Below are 21,113 nucleotides of genomic sequence, written 5' to 3'. Positions count from 1 at the left end.
ACTGAGGGGGAGTGCCTGACGCTCCAAGCCCTTGCTCTGGGCTTGGCTTTACGTGGCTCCCCCAAAACGTGTCTCTTCACACAACACAAGGTCACTGCTTTTCTTCTTTTTGTACATGATTTGTAATACACTGTGAACATTTAACATCTTGGCTTTGACGGGGGTGGAGTCATCCATAGCGCAGGAAAATAAATAATCAGTTTGCTAAATGCACACCCACTGGATGCTCAGGTTATCCTCCTTTCTCCTCTCTGCCTTTGTAACCGTGTTGAGACCAGGGAGGGCTGGAGCTGGCTGGGCCCCTCTGGCTGCCCCAGGCTGCAGCTGTGCTGTAAGGAGCTGGCAGTGTGGCAGCTGTGACACTGCCAGGGCAGGGGCACCAACAGGGACGGTGGTGACCACCCTGCTCTGTTCTGCAGTCTGTCTGTCTGTCCTGGTGCCCTCTGCCAGCCCTGCCTGTGCCCAGCTCATGCTGACATGCCACCAGGCCAGGGCAGCTCGTTAGGGTTAGGGTGAGGGTGAGGGTTAGGGTTAGGGTGTGGGCACTGCTGTTGGTGCTGGTGCCAGCCTGGGGTGGCTTTGGGGACCGGTGACCAGTGCCACCTCCAGAGGCACAGCCGGGTTCAGCTGGCACCCCCTGCCTGTGCCTGTGTGCAGCCGGTGAGCCTGGCCACCACCAGCAGCACCTCTTGTCCCAGTGCCACCAGGTCAGACCCTCTCAGGTGTCCTCACTTTCATCCTAAGTTTAGGTGCAAAATTTAAAAGATTATTTTGTCGAAACCAGGTGGGTTTTAATCCATTATTTTTGTCTCACCTGGATATCACCCTTCTCTGTTTTGAAAGACCTTTGTGTAAGCACCATGCCGTGGTGTCAATATTTTTAAACTGTTTTACTCTAGATTTGTCTGGAGTTGGGACTTAGCTCTGCACTTGTCATCCCAGAAAGCATCTGGGAAAGCTGAGGACTGCTGGCAAGGGAGAGGAGGTAAAGAAGGAGTTATACAGGGCCTCCTGCAGCCGTAAGTGCCTTTTAAAGGATTAGTTTTACATCTCCAGCAGCACTGAATATCGCTTTGACTTTTCTTGTTCTGCATAAAGGCAATTATTTATTGGCAACGTGAAAATAATACGGGGCAATTCTGCATTGTGCCAGCAGACATAGCCCTCATTGTGCCATTCACACTTGTTTGTTTGCTCCTTGGCCTGGGCAAGTTCTGAGCTGCGCTTGTACCAACCTATACTGCGGGTCTGTTCCCTCTGGCAGCTGCTCTGGGGTGGCAGGGCCTCTCGGGACGTGGCTGTGCTGCTCCAGCCAGGGCCACCACAGGGCTGGCACAGCCCGGGACGGGGGAGGCGTCCCTGCCACGGCAGGGGGTGCCACGGGATGGGCTTTAGGGTCCTTCTAACCCAAAACCACTTTTAGGGTCCCTTCTAACCCCAAACCACTCCGATTCTACCGGTGTCTGTGGCCATTCCCAGAGCTTTCGGTGGAGAGGCTGCCCAAGGCTCTGAGAACCTTGGGTTCGCTTGTTGCCGTCCGTGCAGAGCAGCGCTCGCTCAGCCCAGGAGCGCAGCGCCCTCTCCTGCTTTCCTGGGTGGAAAAAGTGAAAAAATGGAAGTGCTGGGACGCTCGGGGGGCCGAGAGCCCTGCCCGCCTGGCCTGGCCCCCGGGAGGGTGTGGTGTGGTGCGGACAGCAGGGATTCACAGGCAGGGACGGGCGGGGATGAGGGGCTGGAGCTGTGGCTGTGCCCATGGGCACAGGGTGGGACAGGAGCTGGGCAGGGATGAGGAGCTGGAGCTCTGGCTGTGCCCATGGGCACAGGGTGGGACAGGAGCTGGGCAGGGATGAGGGGCTGGAGCTCTGGCACAGGGTGGGACAGGAACTGGGCAGGGATGAGGGGCTGGAGCTCTGGCCGTGCCCGTGGGCACAGGGTGGGACAGGAGCTGGGCAGGGATGAGGGGCTGGAGCTCTGGCACAGGGTGGGACAGGAGCTGGGCAGGGATGAGGGGCTGGAGCTCTGGCCGTGCCCGTGGGCACAGGGTGGGACAGGAGCTGCCTGCACTGCCCCGAGGGCACACGCAGGGATCTGGACGCTGTCCCTTGCAGCAGAGGCACCTGGAGGCTGCTGCTGGCCAGGCCATGGCAGCCACAGCCCCCAAATCCCTTTTCTCCGCTTCTGCCGTGCCGGGACCGGGCTGACCGCAGGTGAGTAAAGGGCGGAGCCTCGAGGGGTGTGTCGGTGACAGGTGACAGGTGACAATTGTCACAACAGCTGCAGCGGCTGTGGCTGCAGCACCCAGCTCGGCTATTGCCCTTCCCTGCACGGAGCCAGCCGGCCAGAACGCAGGGAATGGGTGCTTTGGGGGCTCCTCCTGGGGCCATGCTTTACAGCTCACCTTTATGGCAGTAACTCGGGGGGAGCCCCTCGAGAGGGCCCGGGCTGGGCAGATTTAACAGCCTGAGCTCAGAGGAGAGCTCCGTCCACCACCATCTATTCCCTTTTTTTGTTTTTTAACAATTCAGCACCGGGGACAGCAGGGCCTCCTGTTCCCACCCCATACACGGTTCCCCACCCCACACAGGGCTGTCCCCACCCCACACAGGGCTGTCCCCACCCCACACAGGGCTGTCCCCAGCCCCGGTGCTCCCCGGCCCGCCGCTCCCGGAGCCCAGCCCGGGGTGCACGGTGGCTCGGCTGTGCCTGCTGGAGCAATGCTCTCGATTCTGGAGCAATGCTCTCGTTTCTGGAAGACTGGGCTGACTGGTGCCCTCGGAGTGGTCCCAGCACGGAGCAGCAGCAGCAGCAGGGCCCAGCTCAGCGGCAGCGCCCCCGGGCAGGCTGCAGTCCCTGAGCACAGATCCACAGGGAAGCGAGCGTTTCCAGGAGCGGGCAGCGGCTGCGAGTGACAGCGCTGCCGATGGGATGTGACCGTGACATATGACTGCCTGCTGCCCGCTCCGTGACAGCTGATTGAATGTCAGCAAACAGAACCTGATGAAATTCGTGCTCCTGATATGAGCTGACTGCCCGAACAACGCCTGTGTCATTTTTGTGATGGTGACTGCAGGCTAGCTGCGCTGAAGGAGGCAGGGAAAATCAGGAAGACAGCTGGAATAGGAGTCAACTGGGGAAACCTGTGGGGCCAGTCAATATTCTGGCAGACTGAGCCTGTCAGATGCTGTTAGCAGTGATGCTCACGTCAGAGGCAGTGCTGTGCCGGGCCCAGAGCAGAGGCAGGGCTGGGAGGGCTGGGAGGCAGGGCTGGGGCTCGGCTGGGCTCACTGGGGCCACACTCAGCCCACGGAGCCCAGGGCTGGGGCTGGAGCAGCCCCCAGCCCAGCACGGGGCAGCGGGGCAGGAGGAGAGCACTGCCTCCCACTGCAGCCCCCAGGGCACGGGCAGCAGCATCCCACTGCAGGGACTCCCAGTGGGAGCAGCGGGGGAAACCGGCCTTGGCAGAACCCAGGGAATCCCTCTGGCTGCCCTGCAGGGCTCCAGCCCCTGCCAGGGGGCTCAGAGACCCTGGCACACAGCCCAAGGCCCTGTGCCTTTGATTTAGCCCTCGGAAAAAACAATTACCAACCTTGTATGAGGAATTACAAATCAAAAGGGTTTAAGGAGAATAATAATCAGTTTGTCACGGGGTGAAAAAAATAGATTTTTTTGGTTTTTAGAATGGGGGCTTGGGGTCCCAAGATGGAGGGATCTGGGCATGTCCAGCCTTTTTCCTTCTCCTTCTTGGCCTCCATCTCCTGCTGTGCTGGTGGCACTGTTGGATTGGTTCAGAGCAGGAGCTCACTGTCTAACACAGGTGATGGGCATTGGGCAGTAATTGTAAATATTGCACACGTAGTTTTTAGTATAAAAAGATAACACCACCTGGGGCAGGCAGAGTGCCTCTGTCTGTCCTGCTGAGCACACCTGGGCTGGACAGGAGAAAGAATTTTATAGATAAGGAACAACAAACAGCCTTGAGACCGAGAACTGAAGAGCTCTGACTCCTTCTTTGAGCGCCGGGCTGGGAAAGGAGAATTTCTGACACATCTCGGGGTCACTGTGAGCAGCCAGAGCCCTGAGACTGCCCGGTGTTACATACTCTGCATCCCACAGCCTTGGCACACAGAGTTTATTCTCCCATCAAACCCATCCCATCGGTGCCTGGGTTTTGGAGTGAGGAACCTGACAGTGCAGCCAACAGCTGCCGTGGCAGAGAGTGCAGAGGAGGCTGCTGTGCAGAGCCTGGCTGTGCCTGCAGCCTGCGCCGAGGGGAGCAGCAGCTCCTGCAGAGCCCCAGGGAGGCACAGGGGCTCGGGGACCGGGCTGGGACACACGTGGGACACGCTGGCTGCCCTGGGAGAAGCAGCCTCAGGCTGCCCTGGGAGGAGCAGCCTCAGGCTGGCCTGGAGTGCCCCTGGCAAGAGGCAGGGTAAAGCTCTGGTTCCCTGCTCCTGCAGCTGCTCTCCCCACAAACAAAGCAAGGCTCCTGTGTGCTGGCTGTCCCCAGCACGGGGAAGGGCTGCTCCAGACCTCTCCTGCAGCCCCGGCTGGGACTGACCCCCCGTCCACCCCCACCATAAAACGTGGGCTTCACTGATGTGCAAGTGATTCCTCACAGATCGTGAGCCTCACCTGTCACACAGTACGCCCCACAGGGAGGGATCCTGCAGCCACATCCAGCATGGACATGGTACTGGATATTTTTGATGCATTGGTCAACAAACTTCCAGTTTCTGAGGAGGAACGAGCAGCCCAGTTTGCTGCTTACAGGGCACCAGAGGTATTTCTGTAGCTTATGCTGCTGTCAGAGGGAGCTGAGGGATGTTTGCTTACAGTACGATGGGGACTTGTTTTTTCAAAAAATATTTCCATTTAATAACGCAGAAAAGGAGTTTTTCCCAAAGTCTCCTGCAGAGAGGGAAAATGATGCTGCTGTGTTCAGACGTGCTGCTCTGGGTGCTGGGACCCCTCCAGGCGCAGGTCTCACATCACACGTCCCAGTCCCTCTGGAGATGCACCTCCCCTCGGCCAGGCACAGCGATGAGCCCGCAGCGACACCAGGGCAGCGCTGTGACACCAGGCTGCCCTCAGCCCGCGTGGTACCTGCTGAACTGCCACTTCTGGTGGGGCTTCCTGGCGTCACAGCCCCTCACACGCAGGGCCCTGAACGCGGCATCCACCTCCAGGCACGCCGGCTGCTGCGGGAGGCGCGGGTGCTGCGAGACCAGATGGGCGCTCTGCAGGACACAGAGGGGCTCAGGGGGGCTTGGGGGGGCTTGGGGGGTGCTCAGCTTCAGGTATCCTGCAGCAGCAGCAGCTCTGGTTTCCCTCTGGGAAAGCCCAGCTCCTTGCAGTGTGCCCTTTTTTGGCTCATCCCTGAGATATCTCTGCTGACTGACAGGGACTGTGGCTGGGGATCCAAACTGCAGCTGCTGCTGAGGCAGGGTCACAGCGCACCTGTGCGGTCACACCTGTGCAGTCACACCTGTGCAGTCACACCTGTGCAGTCACAGCACACCTGTGCAGTCACAGCACACCTGTGCAGTCACACCTGCCCAGTCACAGCACACCTGTGCAGCCACAGCACACCTGTGCAGTGAAACCACACCTGTGCAGTCCTGTCCTGGGCTTTCCCTGGCTGGAACAGAGAGATGAGCTCTCTCTCTCACTGTCTGTGTGGCAATTGCCGTGGGCAGGGAGTCCCTCGGGTGGGATCTGCTCCACAGGGAATGCACAGCAGGGCACTGATTTCTGGGTTTAGCCTGGGCTGATGAACCTGTTCTCAGCCTGGCACGTCCCCTGCACTGACAAGGATGTCGGCTCACAGCCCTGGAGCCCAAGTGCTGGGGCAGGGAAAGAACAAAGAGTCTGAGCACCCTCCATCCTCCTGCTTTTCCCACCTGCTTGGATTGACCTCTCTAAGCCCTGTGGCCAGCCAGGGGATGCTGCAGGTGCTGCCTCAGGTGAGGGACATTCCTGTGCCACCCCTGGCACTGCGGTGGTGCTCAGAGCAGCTCAGTGACACCCGGGTGAGACACTCCTGGTGTGAGCTGTGCAGGGGCCTGGGCAGAAGCTGCACCTTTGTGCAGACAGGAGCTGCACATCCTTGCACAACGCAATGCCTGGTGTCAGGAGAGGGCAAAGCACTGCCACTCCACCAGGCCACTGAGCTCTCCTCATTCTCCTGTTGCTGGCACCAGTAAAAGAGCAGCACCAACTCCATCTCACCCTCAGCTGAGAAACCAGGCTGTGACAGGAGGCAAGACCTGCCCGTGCCCTGTAACAGCTCCCTGGGCATTTCTGCGTACTTTTCACAAAGTGAAATGACAATTTCACAATTTTCAGTAAGTGGATAAAAATTTTCCTGTATTTTTCCCTAAACGCCCACCCAACGTGAGCCTGTGGCATTCTGGCATTCAGCACTTTAGGCTGAAAAAACCAAAGGGCGACAGGAAATTGTGTTTTGAATGCTACATTTGTTCTTTCTTAAGTGAAGAGTGTTTTTTTCCCAACAATAGACTGTGCCATTTCAGAGCATTTTGGACAACTGCTTGCTTTGCACCAGGCTGACAGAGGCAGAGCCATGACTCTGTGCAGGGCAGGCAATTAGTGTAAGTCTCCATTCTCCTCCTTTCCATAAGTGCTGTCTTTAAACACCCCTGTGAGCTGAGAGCCAATCGATGCCGACTCATCTCCCTTTAAGTGCTATTGACGGCTGTTTTGCTGCTGCTGCTGCTGCCGTGTGGCAGTGCCTGCATGTCCCCAGTGTCCCCAGCCTGGCAGCCCTGGGGTATGCTCAGCACTGGGACGGGCACAACCCTGGCAGAGGGGCACGAGGGATGGGATGGCATGGGATGGGATGGCATGGGGGGGCCTGGGTCCCAGCAGGTCTCTAGGGGACAGGTGGCCTTGGCAGAGCAGGCAGCAGAGGGTGGGGCGCCCCCATGCCAGGCTGTGCCCCCATCAGTGCTCTCCTGGCACCCTGACCCACGCTGGGCAGGCAGGGGCACCCCTGTCCCCTCCGCCATCCCTGGAGGATGGAGCTGCAGCATCACTCACCAGCCCTGGCTGCACAGGGCACCCTGTCCCCTCTGCCATCCCTGGAGGATGGAGCTGCAGCATCACTCACCAGCCCTGGCTGCACAGGGCACCCTGTCCCCTCTGCCATCGCTGGAGGATGGAGCTGCAGCATCACTCACCAGCCCTGGCTGCACAGTGGCCAGGGACCCGTGGAGCCAGGCCAGGCTGCGGCTCCTGCCCTGGCACTGGCGCAGGCCCACGGCTCCCAGCACGCCCGCGGGGGCCAGGCACAGCTCTCCGTGCTGGATCAGCCTCAGCCAGGTGTAGTTGAACTTCTGGTTCTGTGGGCAGAGAGCAGGAGGAGACACGGCCCCGTCAGGCTCCATGGCAGGGCTGGCCACAGCGCTCTGGGCACCTGTGCCAGGGCTGCCCACCCTCCCAGGCAGGAATTCCCAATTGCCAATCTCCCACCCATCCCTGCCCCTGGCAGTGGGAGCCATTCCCTGTGTCCTGGCACTCTGGGTCCTTCTCTGGCCCTCTCAGAGCACTGAGAGGGCTGTGAGGTACAGCCGGATGGATGTCCAGCAGCTGCACACAGACCACAGGCTGCTATTTAAATCTTTCTCTGTTTTCCTGTGCAAACTCACAGCTTTATCAAACTTTCCTAACCAGCTCAATTTGCTGTTCTGACGCTGTTGCTTGGCTGCAGGCTGCTCCTGCCCCTTGCAGGCACGGCCTGGCCGTGTGGGAAGGGCTGTGCCAGCCCCTGGGGAGGGGACAGGTCACAGGGGAGGCTCAGGGTGCCAGGTGCCACGGGCAGGGCAGCACACCTGGGGCACCTGCAGGCTGTCCTTACCGTGCTGTTAGCATCACACTCCTCAAAAGCCAGGCTGGTGCCTTCCACAGCGATGCACCCGGCCAGGGCCACGTTAACGAGCTGCAAACAGCACCAAAAGGCAGATTTAGACAGAAATTCCAGGATGGGGGAGAGGATGCTACCCTGCACTGAAACTGAACCTGCTGGGCTCACGGGACTCTCGAATTAACACTGCCCACATAACGAAGGGAGGCAGAACAGAGTGTTCCAGGCCTGGCTGGACGGGGCTTGGAGCACCGCGGTCGAGTGAAAGGCGTCCCAGCCCATTGCAGGGATGGAATAAGCTGAGCTTTAAGGTCCCTTTCCACCCAATCCATTCTGGCATTCTGTGGTGGAGGAGAAGGGGAGCCTGACCCGGTTTCTCTCACCAGGTGCCAAGCAAGAGTTGGTGCAGCAGCACCGAACCCAAAAGGGCTCTAAGGCGCTCTCTGCCCGCTGCCCCGGCGAGGCGCAGCTCCCGAGCCCGGAGCGGGGCCGGCGCCTCCTCCCGCCCCGCAGCGCCGGCAACGCGAGCGGCTGCTGCGCTCTGCTGGCGGCGGAGCCGTGCTACAGAGCCTGCTCCTAGGGAGCGTGACCCTACAGAGCCTGCTCCTAGAGATCCTGACCCTACAGAGCCTGCTCCTAGGGAGCGTGACCCTACAGAGCCTGCTCCTAGAGATCCTGACCCTACAGAGCCTGCTCCTAGAGATCCTGACCCTACAGAGCCTGCTCCTAGGGAGCCTGACCCTACAGAGCCTGCTCCTAGAGATCCTGACCCTACAGAGCCTGCTCCTAGGGAGCGTGACCCTACAGAGCCTGCTCCTAGAGATCCTGACCCTACAGAGCCTGCTCCTAGGGAGCGTGACCCTACAGAGCCTGCTCCTAGAGATCCTGACCCTACAGACCCTGTTACTACAGAGTCTGACCCTACAGACCCTGCTCCTACAGAGCCCGACCCTACAGAGCCAGCTCCTACAGACCCTGCTCCTACAGAGCCTGCTCCTACAGAGCCTGTTCCTAGAGATCCTGACCCTACAGACCCTGTTCCTACAGACCCTGCTCCTAGAGAGCGTGATCCTACAGAGCCTGTTCCTACAGACCCTGTTACTACAGAGGCCGACACTATAGACCCTGTTCCTATAGAGCCCGACCCTACAGACCCTGTTGCTACAGACCCTGTTCCTATAGATCCTGACACTACAGACCCCATTCCTACAGACCCTGTTCCTACAGACCCCGACCCTACAGACCCTGCATCTACAGACCCTGTTCCTATAGACCCTGACCCTACAGACCCCGGCCCTATAGACCCCGACTGTACAGACCCTGACCCTACAGACCCCGCACCTGCAGACCCCGCACCTGCAGACCCCACTCCGCACCTACGGGCCCCGAGTGGGGGCAGGGGGTGAGGCCAGCTGTGCTCCCACTCGGCCATCCAGACACCCGACCAGCCCCCCACAGGGACGTCATCCCTTCTGTCTGTGGCCTGTTTCTCTGTAAAAATGCTCAGGAATGCAGACCTCTGTGCCACATCAAACACCCCAAAAGCTGCCAAAGGCCCGGCAGCAGCGCAGCCCAGGGCACGGCCAGCCCCCGGGAGCAGCCCCTGGGCACGCACCTGCCCACTGGCTTTGACCAAGGGAGCCTCCAGGTCCGGGTACACGTTCTGCAGGTACCAGCGGAAGGTTTTGCAGCGCAGCCTCTGCCGCAGCTGGATCTGCTGGCTCAGGTCGCCCACGTCCACGCTGTGCAGCAGGTGGTAGGCATGGCCATAGAACAGCTCCTTGTACTCATCCAGCCACACCTCGGCCACCCGCGCCAGGTTCCTCTCCACCGTCCTCACCCGGTCTTTGGGGAAGGAGTAGGGATTGTCATTCCTGAAGATGTGCCCGACCCTGGAGCACGGAACTATCTCGATCTCTCCCCCGCACATCCACACCTGAGAACAGAGGTCACTGACAGACACAGCCGAGGGTGGGCGGCAGCTCAGCTGCCCAGGGAGATGGAGCAGTCCCTGGGGAGCCCCTGCCTGAGCCCCATCACCCACGCAGGCTGGCAGGGGTGCAGCCGTGTGACAGCCACCTACCTTGAATGAAATCTCCATATTTTCGCCTCCCCAGACATCCAGTCCTGGGTCGTACATTCCCAGCTCAGAGAAATACTTCTTATCGATGGAGAACAGGCCACCTGCCATGACGGGGCACCTGGGGACACAGAGGCCACATGGTGTGACAGAGGCTGTGACAGAGAGGGCGTTTGGGTGGCCTGAAAGCTGTAACGGGGCAGGGAAGGGCAGGAAAAGCAGTGAAAGAACGGCAGTGAGGAAAGAAATGCGCTGCCAAGAAAGGCAGTGAAATGTTCTCCTGGCTGACACCAGCAGTGCCATGCGTGGGGAGAAAGGCTTCTGGGCTCTGCCCATGCCTGATGGGGAGATTGCCTGTGCCTCACCTGTCCTGGAAAGCACAGGAACAATACTTGGCCACAAAATAACAACATTTGTCCTCAAAGGAGCCTCTGCTGCTGAATTATTACCAAACGAACAGGCTGGCTTGCAAAGCTCTGTCATCTCTTTTATTTACCTTATTATATCAGTTTCCTTGATCTTATTTTTCTCAATGACTTCTTGTGGAATCTGCTTCCATCCAAAATTCATTGGCCAAGTAAAAATCCCACGCTGGAAGTTGTCCACAGTCATGTAACTAAAGAGAGGAAAGATCGGGCTGACTAATTCTGAGTCACACTCCTGATTGAAAGGTCACCCCTAATGAGAGAAGATGAATATCTGTGGGTAATTAAACCAGGATTTTAACAAATTTCATCAGGAATCCTCTTCATGTACTAAAAGTTGTGAAAAAGCAGAAAGGTGTGTGATAAACAGGGGCCACATCCCCAGCTAATGTTTGTCAGAACTCAGGACATCCCTCTGGGTGTCCAGAGCTGCCAGGGCCCTGCCAGGGGGCTCGGAGACCCTGGCACAGAGCCCAGAGCACCTGTGGGTTTGATTGTGACCTGTGGAGCAAATTACCAGCTTTGTATGAAGACCTGAAAGCCACAGAAGTTTAAGTAGTGTAATAATAAAATTATCACTAGGTGAAAAAGTAGATTTTGGGGTTTTTAGAATAGGGGTTTTGGGGACAAGATGGAGGGATTTGGGCGTGTCCAGCCTTTCTTCTTCTTCTTCTTGGCCTCCATCTCCTGCTGTGCTGGTGGCACTGTTGGATTGGTTCAGAGTAGGAGCTCACTGTCTAACACAGGTGATGGGCATTGCGCAGTAATTGTAAATATTGCACACGTAGTTTTTAGTGTAAAAAGATAACACCACCTGGGGCAGGCAGAGTGCCTCTGTCTGTCCTGCTGAGCAGCCCTGGGCTGAACAGGAGAAAGAATTTTATAGATAAGATACAATGAACAACTCTGAGACGGAGAACTGAAGAGCTCTGACTCCTTCTTCAAACGTGCGGGCCGAAACAGAGCCTGTTCATGTGTCTCGGGGCTGCGACAAACTGCAGAACACCCGAGAATGTTAATTTCACGGCAATGCTCTGTGTGCCCCGTGGAAGGCTCTGCAGGCTGTGAGGGGTCTGGAGCCGCGCATCCACGGCGTGCAGAGGATGCTGGCGGTGCCAGGCTGTGCCTGCACGGGCTCACTGCAGGGAGGGGTGGTCCCACCTCATGTCCCTGTCGCTGATGACCTCGATGACGGGACAGGCCACCTTGGTGCGGCGCAGGCGGACGCGCTCCAGCAGCGGCTCCAGCCATCCCACGTTGCACTCCACGTGCGAGTCCAGGAAGGTCAGCACAGCGCCTGGGGCACAGCAGGGCAGGGTCAGCCCCGGGCACCCCAACCCTGCCCTGCTGAGCGGCCCCTGGGGGCTCGGGCTGCTGCTGACTGTGCCACGGACCTGCTTCATAGCCATGGTATTTTCTGAACAATCCTTTCCTTAGGGTTTTTCCTCCTGAGAAGCTGAGAGGCCTCAGGAACAGAATGTAACCAATGGTTATCTGCTGCTGTGGGATGCAACAGGTGCATCTGTGATTGGTCTCATGTGGTTGTTTCTAATTAATGGCCAATCACAGTCCAGCTGTCTGGACAGTCTGGTCAGTCACAAACCTTTGTTATCATTCCTTTTCTATTCTTAGCCAGCCTTCTGATGAAATCCTTTCTTCTATTCTTTTAGTATAGTTTTAATATAATATAATATGTATCATAAGATAATAAATCAGCCTTCTGAAACATGGAGTCAACATTCTCATCTCTTCCCTCATCCTGGGACCCCTGAGAACACCATCACACTCCCTGGCTCCCCAGACCTGCCCAGCCACAGCCACAAGCGTTTTTCCCCTCCTGACAGAAATGGCCATGTTGGTGCTGACACAGCCTGGCAGGGCAGGTGGAGGAGCTGGGGCTGGAGATGGTGGCACAAGGACACCCTTGGTGCATTGGGAGGGACAAAGGCTGTGCTGGAGGGTGGCCCAGAACCTCTGGGGTCCCCTAAAGCTTGTTAGTCCAGCAATTTTTTTGGGTTTGATTGCTCCAATTGGGTTTTTTGCTTTTCCTCTAATCCAGGTTCCCCTCAGCACGTCGTTCAGCCGTGTTGATGGCAGAGAAGAGCTCTGGTGATCCCTCTGAGCCCCTACGCTCAGCATTAAGCCATAAACCAGGAGTGTAAGACTCTTGTGTGAATTAAAGTCTTTTCCCTGGCATCGTTGAGCGTGGGGCTGCCTTTGGAGGGGCTGGAGGAGGAGCAGAGCCCCCCACCCCTGGCTGGGAGCTCTGGCAGCCCTGGAGCTGCCCCATCCACCCCGGATCACCCCCCACACACACACTGCCTCCATCCTGCCCCGCACTGTTCCCGTGCAAATCCCGCAGGTTCCAGTGCCGCAGGCAGAGTGCCAATCCCAGTGCAGCGTGGGCTGTGTCCCCAGGCCCGGCCCACCCCGCGCTCCTGCCCTACCTGTGGCAATCTCAGCTCCGGCCAGCCTGGCCCGGATCAGGCCGTGCCTCTCCCGCAGGTGCAGCACCTTCACCTTGGGGAAGCGCGACATGTACGCGTCCAGCTGCTCCTTCAGGTACCCTGCAGAGGGGACAGCGACCTGGCTCAGCCCCTGCGCCCTCTGACACGGTGAAAAGCCACAGGCAGATCTTCCCAGGCACGCCAGGGGCTCAGCTCTGGGCTGTGAACGCCTGGGCACGGCTCTCTGTGCCCGTGGTGTGAGCTCTGAGCCATCTGAGCCAGCGCTCTCCTGCAGAACCAGTGGTGGGCAAACTGCACCGCTCCTCTGTCACAGACATCTTATGAAAAATCTTTTCTTTACGATTTTTCTTCTTGAGAAGCTGAGAGACTTCAAGAACAAAATGTAAGCAATGGTTATCTGCTGCTGTGGAATGCAACAGGTGCATCTGTGATTGGTCTCATGTGGTTGTTTCTAACTAATGGCCAATCGCAGTCAGCTGGCTCACACTGTCTGAGACACAAGCTTTTGTTATCATTTCTTTTCTATTCTTAGCCAGCCTTCTGATGAAATCTTGTCTTCTAGTCTTTTAGTATAGTTTAAATATAATATAATAAATATAATAATAATAAATCAAGCCTTCTGAAACATGGAGTCAGATCCTTGTCTCTTCCCTCACCCTGGGACCCCTGTGAGCACCATCACACTCCTCGATTTTGGAGGGCTGAGCCCAGCAGAGAGTGGAGACACCACACTGCAGGGGCTGGGTACCAGCTGGAATGGCGATGGGGGGCCCTGTGCAGCACAGATCCTGGCTCAGCACTGCTCCCACTGCAGCTCCCTGCCCTCTGAGCCATGCCAGAGGGTGTTCCCTGCACTGGGAGCACGGGCACCTGCCTGGGAGCTGCACACTCAGGGCTGGGAGCACCTGATCGCACAAGCCTTTGAGCCAGGATGCTCCAAGGACACAAGGGCCGGGCAGGACGCAGCTCCCTGGTGCTCCTGGAGCCTCTGGCAGCCTCTGCCTTCCTCCCCCAGAGCCAGCCCCAGCACCCCCCTGCCCTCTGATCGCCCTCAGCCCCAGCGCAGGCCGGGGATGCACTTCAATACAGTGGAAGGAGAAAACGTGATTTCTCTCCTACTTGGAATTGAATTACAGAGGACAAATGGCATGTTGCCCCCAGGTTACATTAGTTCCATAAGGGCAGCAGCAGCCTCTCGTACCCTTGGAGCTGCAGTCGTCCACCAGGATGATCTCCTCGAGGAGGCGCGGCGGAGAGCGGCTGAGCACGCTGTGCACGGAGCGCAGCAGCGCCGACCACACCTCGTCCACAAAGCACATGATGACGCTGGTGGTGGGCAGGTCGTCGTGGACCTGCTGCTCAGAGCACCTGCAACGGCAACACGGGTCACGGCCAGGCTTGGTGTTCCCAGGAGAACGCGTGGGGAAAGGGAAAATGCCCAACGCGAAACACGGAGGGAAAGCCCTGCGGGGCTGGGAGGGGAGCAGAGGGGTGAGCAGGGACCCCACGCACAGCCCCAGGGCCCCCCGCATGGGCAGCCCCATGGGACGGGATGGACTCACTTGGTTCTGACACTGAAGGAAATTCAGAGGCATTTCAGGGCTTTGCAGTTATTCGGAAGTGCTCTGGCTAAGTGAAATTCAGCCCAGAATTACTCTGTGTCACAATCCTTGAGATGTGTCTTTCTGTCCCAGGGAGGTCAGCGGGCAGAAAACACCAAAAAGTCCATTTTGGATCCAGCCTAGCCTCACCTTGCTGGGCAGCTGGTGAGCAGACCTGGGTCGTGCCCCCTTTGTCCTCCACCACAGAATCCTGGAATGGTTTGGGTTGGAGGGGAACTCAAAGCCCATCTCCTTCCAGCGGCGCAGGGACACCTTCCACTAAACCAGGCTGCTCAGAACCCCAGCCAGCCTGGCCTCAAACTTCCAGGGACAGGGCAGCCACAGCTTGTCAGGGCACCCCGTGCCAGGGCCTCCCCACCCTCACAGGGAAGAGTTCCCTCCCAGTATCCCATCCATCCCTGCCCCCTGGCAGTGGGAAACTACTGCTCCCTGTCCTGGCACTCCAGACCCTTACCCAGAGTCCCTCTTCGTCTCCCTTGGAGGCTTCATGCACTGGAGGGGCTCTAAGGGCTCCTTGGAGCCTTCTCTTCCCTTTTCCCCTCAGCCCCAGGGCTCCTGATCTGGGCTCTGCATGGGACGCTCCCCACAAGCCTCCCTCACCACACTCCTCCTCAGGGCCCCTCCCTCACCACACTCCTCCTCAGGGCCCCTCCCTCACCACACTCCTCCTCAGGGCCTCTCCCCACACCAGCTGCAGGGACACAGGGCCCATGAGCACAGCACCGCCAGTGAAGCTCCAAAAGCAGCGAGCACTGAGCACAGGGAGGCACAGATTGGCCAGATTTCAGTGCCCAGTGCAGTACTCCAGGCAGAGCCACAACAGGAACTGGAGTCTAAACTGGGACAGACTGGAATACACCAAAAAACAATTGTTGGCTGCCACGAGCCCCTGCCCTGAGCTGGCCCTCACAACCTGGTTGTGCCAGCAGGCTGGGGACAGAGCCTGCACAGGCTGCTGCCAAGAGCAGGGTGCCCAGGGCAGCTCCGTGCCCTGAGGCAGCAGCTCACATCCCTGTTTGGCCCAGGAGTTCCCCTGGCAGCAGCTCACATCCCTGTTTGGCCCAGGTGTTCCCGGGACAGCAGCTCACATCCCTGTTTGGCCCAGGAGTTCCCGGGACAGCCAAGCGTCTCCTCCTGGCCAGGCGCGTCCCTCCCTGCCGGAGGCGCTTCCTGCTCGGCAGCTCACACAGACCCGGGGCTGCCCTTGTGCCACCGCGGCTCGTGTCCCCTGCCCAGGTGGCTTCTGTAGGTGGCACCAGGAAGCAGCCCCAGCTGTCTGCCCCGTCCCTGCCCCACTCTTGCCGTGCAGGTCTCACCTCAGGCAGCTCCACCAGCACGGTGGCAGTGTCTGCACGGTGCTGTGGCACGGGGACAATCGCGGCACAATGCCCAGCCCTCCACACCCCCGGTCTGTGAGGGTGGGAACAGGGACATGGGGGTCTCTGCACGGGGCAGGTCCCTCACCTGCCCAGGGGCTCACAGGTGTTTGCAGGAAGGGCTGAGTGTGAGAGAGGAACCTGGCACTCACCTGAGCTGGAACCAACACGCGAATTCTGACTGCTCAGAGCTGCACCTGACCCACCAGGCTATCAGAGCTGCACCTGACCCACCAGGTAACCAGAGCTGCACCTGACCCACCAGGCTACCAGAGCTGCACGTGACACACCAGGCTATCAGAGCTGCACGTGACACACCAGGTAACCAGAGCTGCACCTGACACACCAGGTAACCTGAGCTGCACGTGACACACCAGGTAACCAGAGCTGCACGTGACACACCAGGCTATCAGAGCTGCACGTGACACACCAGGTAACCACAACTGCACCTGACACACCAGGCTATCAGAGCTGCACCTGACCCACCAGGTAACCAGAGCTGCACGTGACACACCAGGCTATCAGAGCTGCACCTGACCCACCAGGTAACCAGAGCTGCACCTGACCCACCAGGCTACCAGAGCTGCACGTGACACACCAGGTAACCAGAGCTGCACCTGACACACCAGGTAACCAGAGCTGCACCTGACACACCAGGCTACCAGAGCTGCACGTGACACAGCAGGTAACCAGAGCTGCACCTGACACAGCAGGTAACCAGAGCTGCACGTGACACACCAGGTAACCAGAGCTGCACGTGACACACCAGGTAACCAGAGCTGCACCTGACACAGCAGGTAACCAGAGCTGCACGTGACACAGCAGGTAACCAGAGCTGCACGTGACACACCAGGTAACCAGAGCTGCACCTGACACACCAGGCTACCAGAGCTGCACGTGACACACCAGGTAACCAGAGCTGCACGTGACACACCAGGTAACCAGAGCTGCACCTGACACACCAGGCTACCAGAGCTGCACGTGACACACCAGGTAACCAGAGCTGCACCTGACCCACCAGGCTATCAGAGCTGCACCTGACCCACCAGGTAACCAGAGCTGCACCTGACACACCAGGTAACCAGAGCTGCACCTGACACACCAGGCTATCAGAGCTGCACGTGACACACCAGGTAACCACAACTGCACCTGACACAGCAGGTAACCAGAGCTGCACGTGACACACCAGGTAACCAGAGCTGCACGTGACACACCAGGTAACCAGAGCTGCACCTGACACACCAGGCTACCAGAGCTGCACGTGACACACCAGGTAACCAGAGCTGCACCTGACACACCAGGCTACCAGAGCTGCACGTGACACACCAGGCTACCAGAACTGCACCTGACACACCAGGCTACCAGAGCTGCACGTGACACACCAGGTAACCAGAGCTGCACGTGACACAGCAGGTAACCAGAGCTGCACGTGACACAGCAGGTAACCAGAGCTGCACGTGACACACCAGGTAACCAGAGCTGCACCTGACACACCAGGCTACCAGAGCTGCACCTGACACACCAGGTAACCAGAGCTGCACGTGACACAGCAGGTAACCAGAGCTGCACGTGACACAGCAGGTAACCAGAGCTGCACCTGACACACCAGGCTACCAGAGCTGCACCTGACACACCAGGTAACCAGAGCTGCACCTGACACACCAGGTAACCAGAGCTGCACGTGACACACCAGGTACCAGAGCTGCACGTGACACACCAGGTAACCAGAGCTGCACCTGACACACCAGGCTACCAGAGCTGCACCTGACACACCAGGCTACCAGAGCTGCACGTGACACACCAGGCTATCAGAGCTGCACCTGACACACCAGGCTACCAGAGCTGCACCTGACACACCAGGCTACCAGAGCTGCACGTGACACACCAGGCTATCAGAGCTGCACGTGACACACCAGGTAACCAGAGCTGCACCTGACACACCAGGCTATCAGAGCTGCACGTGACACAGCAGGTAACCAGAGCTGCACCTGACACACCAGGCTATCAGAGCTGCACCTGACACACCAGGTAACCAGAGCTGCACCTGACACACCAGGTAACCAGAGCTGCACGTGACACACCAGGTAACCAGAACTGCACCTGACACACCAGGTAACCAGAGCTGCACGTGACACACCAGGTAACCAGAGCTGCACCTGACACACCAGGTAACCTGAGCTGCACCTGACACACCAGGTAACCAGAGCTGCACCTGACACACTAAGTACAGTGTCCCACGGCACAGAGAGGCCTGAGCCCACCACCTGGGCTGGCAGTCCTGGCCCCTTGGGCAGCTGGGCTCAGTGGGTTACAACCTGCAAACTTTGCCCAGTTTTATGTTTAACAGCAGGCTGCTCTGAGCTGGACAGGCAAAAGCCATCTGACAGGTGGCACAGCTGAAGTGGAGGGCTCTCTGTGCCCCCAGCAGCCCTGCCCAGAGCCACGGAGCCATGCCCAGGGTGCAGCAGGGAATTGTGCAAGGCAAGCAGATCTTACCCGGCAGGCCTGGTGTCCACGATGGCTCGATCCACAGGGATCAGGTCGCTGAGGTAGACATTGAAGTTTCCTTCTTTCCATCTACTTTTTGCTTCTTCTTGTTTGTCATCAGGGACAGCAACAGGGTGTCCAAACTGGCCGGGAGCTTGGGGGTCTCTCGGGGCGAGCGTTGCATCCATGGACAGGACTCTGTGCATCCCTGGGCTGCTCCCTGCTTGTTCCTGCCCATCCTGGACAGTGACAGCGGCTGCAGGAGCTGCTCCCTTCTGCTCATGCTCATCCTGGCCAGTGCCAGCCACTGCAGGAGCTGCTCCCCTCTGCTCCTGCCCATCCCGGCCAGTGCCATTTGTTCCCGGGGCTGCTCCCCTCTGCTCATGCTCATCCTGGCCAGGGCCATTTGTTCCCGGGGCTGCTCCCCTCCCCTCCTGATCATTCTGGCCAGTTTCAGCAGCTCCAGGAGCTGCTCCCCTCTGTTCCTGCTCATCCTGGCCAGTGCCTGTTGCTCCAGGAGCTGCTCCCCTCCTCTCCTGATCATTCTGGCCAGTGCCAGTTGTTCCAGGGGCTGCTCCCCTCTGTTCCTGCCCATCCTGGCTAATGCCAGGTGTTCCAGGAGCTGCTCCCCTCTGCTCCTGCCCATCCCTGCCAGTGCCAGCTGCTCCAGGAGCTGCTCCTGGTGTCGTCCCCAGCGTCCGGCTCCTGCCACCCACGGCGGTGGCCCCAGCAGTGGCAGTCGCAGCGTGGGCACCGTCACTCCCCTTTTCAGCAGGTTCTCTGTGCTTTCCACGTCTCCGTGCGGCGTTGCCCGCAGAGTGGGGCCCGCGGCGCGGGGCTGCGGGGCTGGCGAGGTCCATCCCCCCTTTGCTAAGGGGGACGAAGCGAGTTTCGGAGGGAGTTTCTCCGCGTCCCGTGCTGGTGTCCTGTGCTCCAGGCCGGGCCGCGGGGCCGCTCGGTGCCGCCGTGCCGGAGGGGCGCTGCTGGCTGCCGGGGGCTCCGGGGAGCGCCGTGCCCGTCCCGCCAACGGGACCCGGGGGCTGGGGCGGCGATGGCCCCGGGCCGCCGGGGGCTGCGCCCGGCTCCGCCGCTGCCTTCACCGGCGCCCCGGGGCCGCGCCGGGGCCGCGCCCGCCCCAAACCCATCCCCGGCCCCCTCCCCATCCCCGGTCCCATCCCCATCCCCATCCCCATCCCCATCCCCATCCCCGGCCCCGGCCCCGGCCCGCGCCCCCGGCCCGCGCCCCGCCGCCTCCCGCAGCAGCCGCCCGCCCGCCTCGCCGAGCGAGAGGCAGCGCGCGGCCATGTCGAGCAGCAGCCAGGCCACCGAGGCGGCGAACACGAAGGCCAGGGCCCGCCCGCTGCCGCGGAACAGCCGCCGCAGCCCGCTCATCCCGGGCGGGCGCGGAGCCGCCGGGCCAGCGGGGCGGGAGGCGGGCCGGGGATGGGGCCGGACCGGGGATGGGGATGGGGCCGGACCGGGGATGGGGCCGGGACGCGGCTGACCCGCCCCACCCCGCGCCGGGACCCGCCCGCGCTGGAGCCCGAGCCGAGGATCCGCCCGGCCCCGGCGGGACGGCCCGGGAGGAGCGGGGCTGTGCCTGGGGGAGACAGCCCGGGGAACGGGTGGTGTGGCTACGAGGGGACATCCCGGGGATCAGCGATGGGGCTGGGGGCACATCCCGGGGATCAGAGATGGGGCTGGGGGCACATCCCGGGCTGAGGCTGTCTCTGCCCGGGGCTGTGTCTGGGGGTCCCCGCCGGGGGCAGAGGGGCCGTGGCTCGGCGGAGCCGTGTCCCCGCTCCACGTGGCAGCTGACGCGGCGCTCGGTGGCTGAGCCGCTGCTGAGGACGTGGGTGTGTTCCACATCCCGCTCAATTACAGGGCACGGGAGCCACGCTGGCGAGCACGGCAGCCTCCGGTGGGCTGAGCCGGAGAGCGCCAAGGAAGGAGCCAGCGAGGAACCACCCTCCTGCTCCTGTTCGGGCTCCTGCTCCGGCAGGCTGGGACGTGGCAGGCTTTGCTGGCAGGGTGCTCACTGTTCTGGATGTGCCACTTGTCCTGGATGTGCCAGCTGTGCCATGTGTGCTGGCTGTCCTGGCAGGTCAGGCTGCACTGGCTGTGCTGGCTCTCCAGGCTGTTGCGGCTGTGCTGGCTGTGCTGGCAGTGCCAGCTCTGCGGGCTGTCCTGGCTGTCCTGACTGTCCTGTCCTGGCTGTCCTGTCCCGGCTGTCTTGGCTGTCCCAGCCGTGCTGGCTGTGCTGGCAGTGCCAGCTCTGCGGGCTGTCCTGGCTGTGCTGGCTGTCCTGTCCTGGCTGTGCTGGCAGTGCCAGCTCTGCGGGCTGTCCTGGCTGCGCTGGCAGCTGAGGGCTGGGGCTCAGGTGGGCTGTGCAGGGCATCCTAAGAGCACGCCAGGCAGCCCCAGCGAGCCTGGTCTGTGTGGCTGTAGCCATGGGCTCTGCAGTCTGTAGCCATGGGCTGCCCCCCAGGTATCACCCCCTGGGCTTGGCTGCTGCTGGGTACAGGGGACATGCAGTGAGCCACCAGAGGACCTGTCCCAAGAACTCAGGATACAGGCACCGAAGTGAAAGAAAAGCCTGAGCTGGTATTTTGCAGCTTTACTAAACTTTGCTTAAACTCTCTTAAAGTTCTCTGGTATCAATAAATTTAATAGCAATGCCCTGTATTTCAAATCCTAAAGCAGAAGATTTTGTTAAATAAAGGGCTCCAACTGCAGTGCATATGAATATTGAAAAGAAATCAGTGGAAAAATT

At 59.8% G+C, this 21,113-nt stretch overlaps 1 protein-coding gene across 1 annotated transcript; it reads right to left on the bottom strand.

Moving 5' to 3' along the window:
* Positions 1-4,885: 4,885 nt before the first annotated feature.
* On the bottom strand, positions 4,886-19,768 carry GALNT5 (polypeptide N-acetylgalactosaminyltransferase 5). The gene is made up of 11 exons (XM_030952486.1): positions 19,582-19,768; positions 18,350-19,412; positions 14,057-14,223; positions 12,835-12,954; positions 11,549-11,684; positions 10,459-10,578; positions 9,966-10,083; positions 9,498-9,818; positions 7,877-7,957; positions 7,200-7,361; positions 4,886-5,237 (listed from the first exon to the last, which is right to left on the bottom strand). The coding sequence occupies exons 1-11, from the start codon at positions 19,730-19,732 to the stop codon at positions 5,088-5,090; spliced, it is 2,589 nt and encodes an 862-aa protein (XP_030808346.1). The 5' UTR covers positions 19,733-19,768; the 3' UTR covers positions 4,886-5,087.
* Between the last annotated feature and the right edge of the window lie 1,345 nt (positions 19,769-21,113).

This window comes from Camarhynchus parvulus, chromosome 7 (genome assembly GCF_901933205.1).
Source record: "Camarhynchus parvulus chromosome 7, STF_HiC, whole genome shotgun sequence".
NCBI classification, from domain to species: Eukaryota; Metazoa; Chordata; class Aves; order Passeriformes; family Thraupidae; genus Camarhynchus; species Camarhynchus parvulus.
This window is presented reverse-complemented; position numbering and strand designations above follow the sequence as displayed.

What these genes read in the sequence shown, in the direction of transcription:
- GALNT5 (XM_030952486.1), bottom strand. Translation starts at nt 19,732, where the DNA reads ATGAGCGGGCTGCGGCGGCTGTTCCGCGGCAGCGGGCGGGCCCTGGCC. An exon ending in GCTGCGGGAGGCGGCGGGGC is followed by an intron (nt 19,413 to 19,581) that starts GCGGGCCGGGGG and finishes AGCCGGGCGCAG; the next exon opens with CCCCCGGCGGCCCGGGGCCA. An exon ending in CCACTGTGCAGCCAGGGCTG is followed by an intron (nt 5,238 to 7,199) that starts GTGAGTGATGCT and finishes TGTGTCCTGCAG; the next exon opens with AGCGCCCATCTGGTCTCGCA.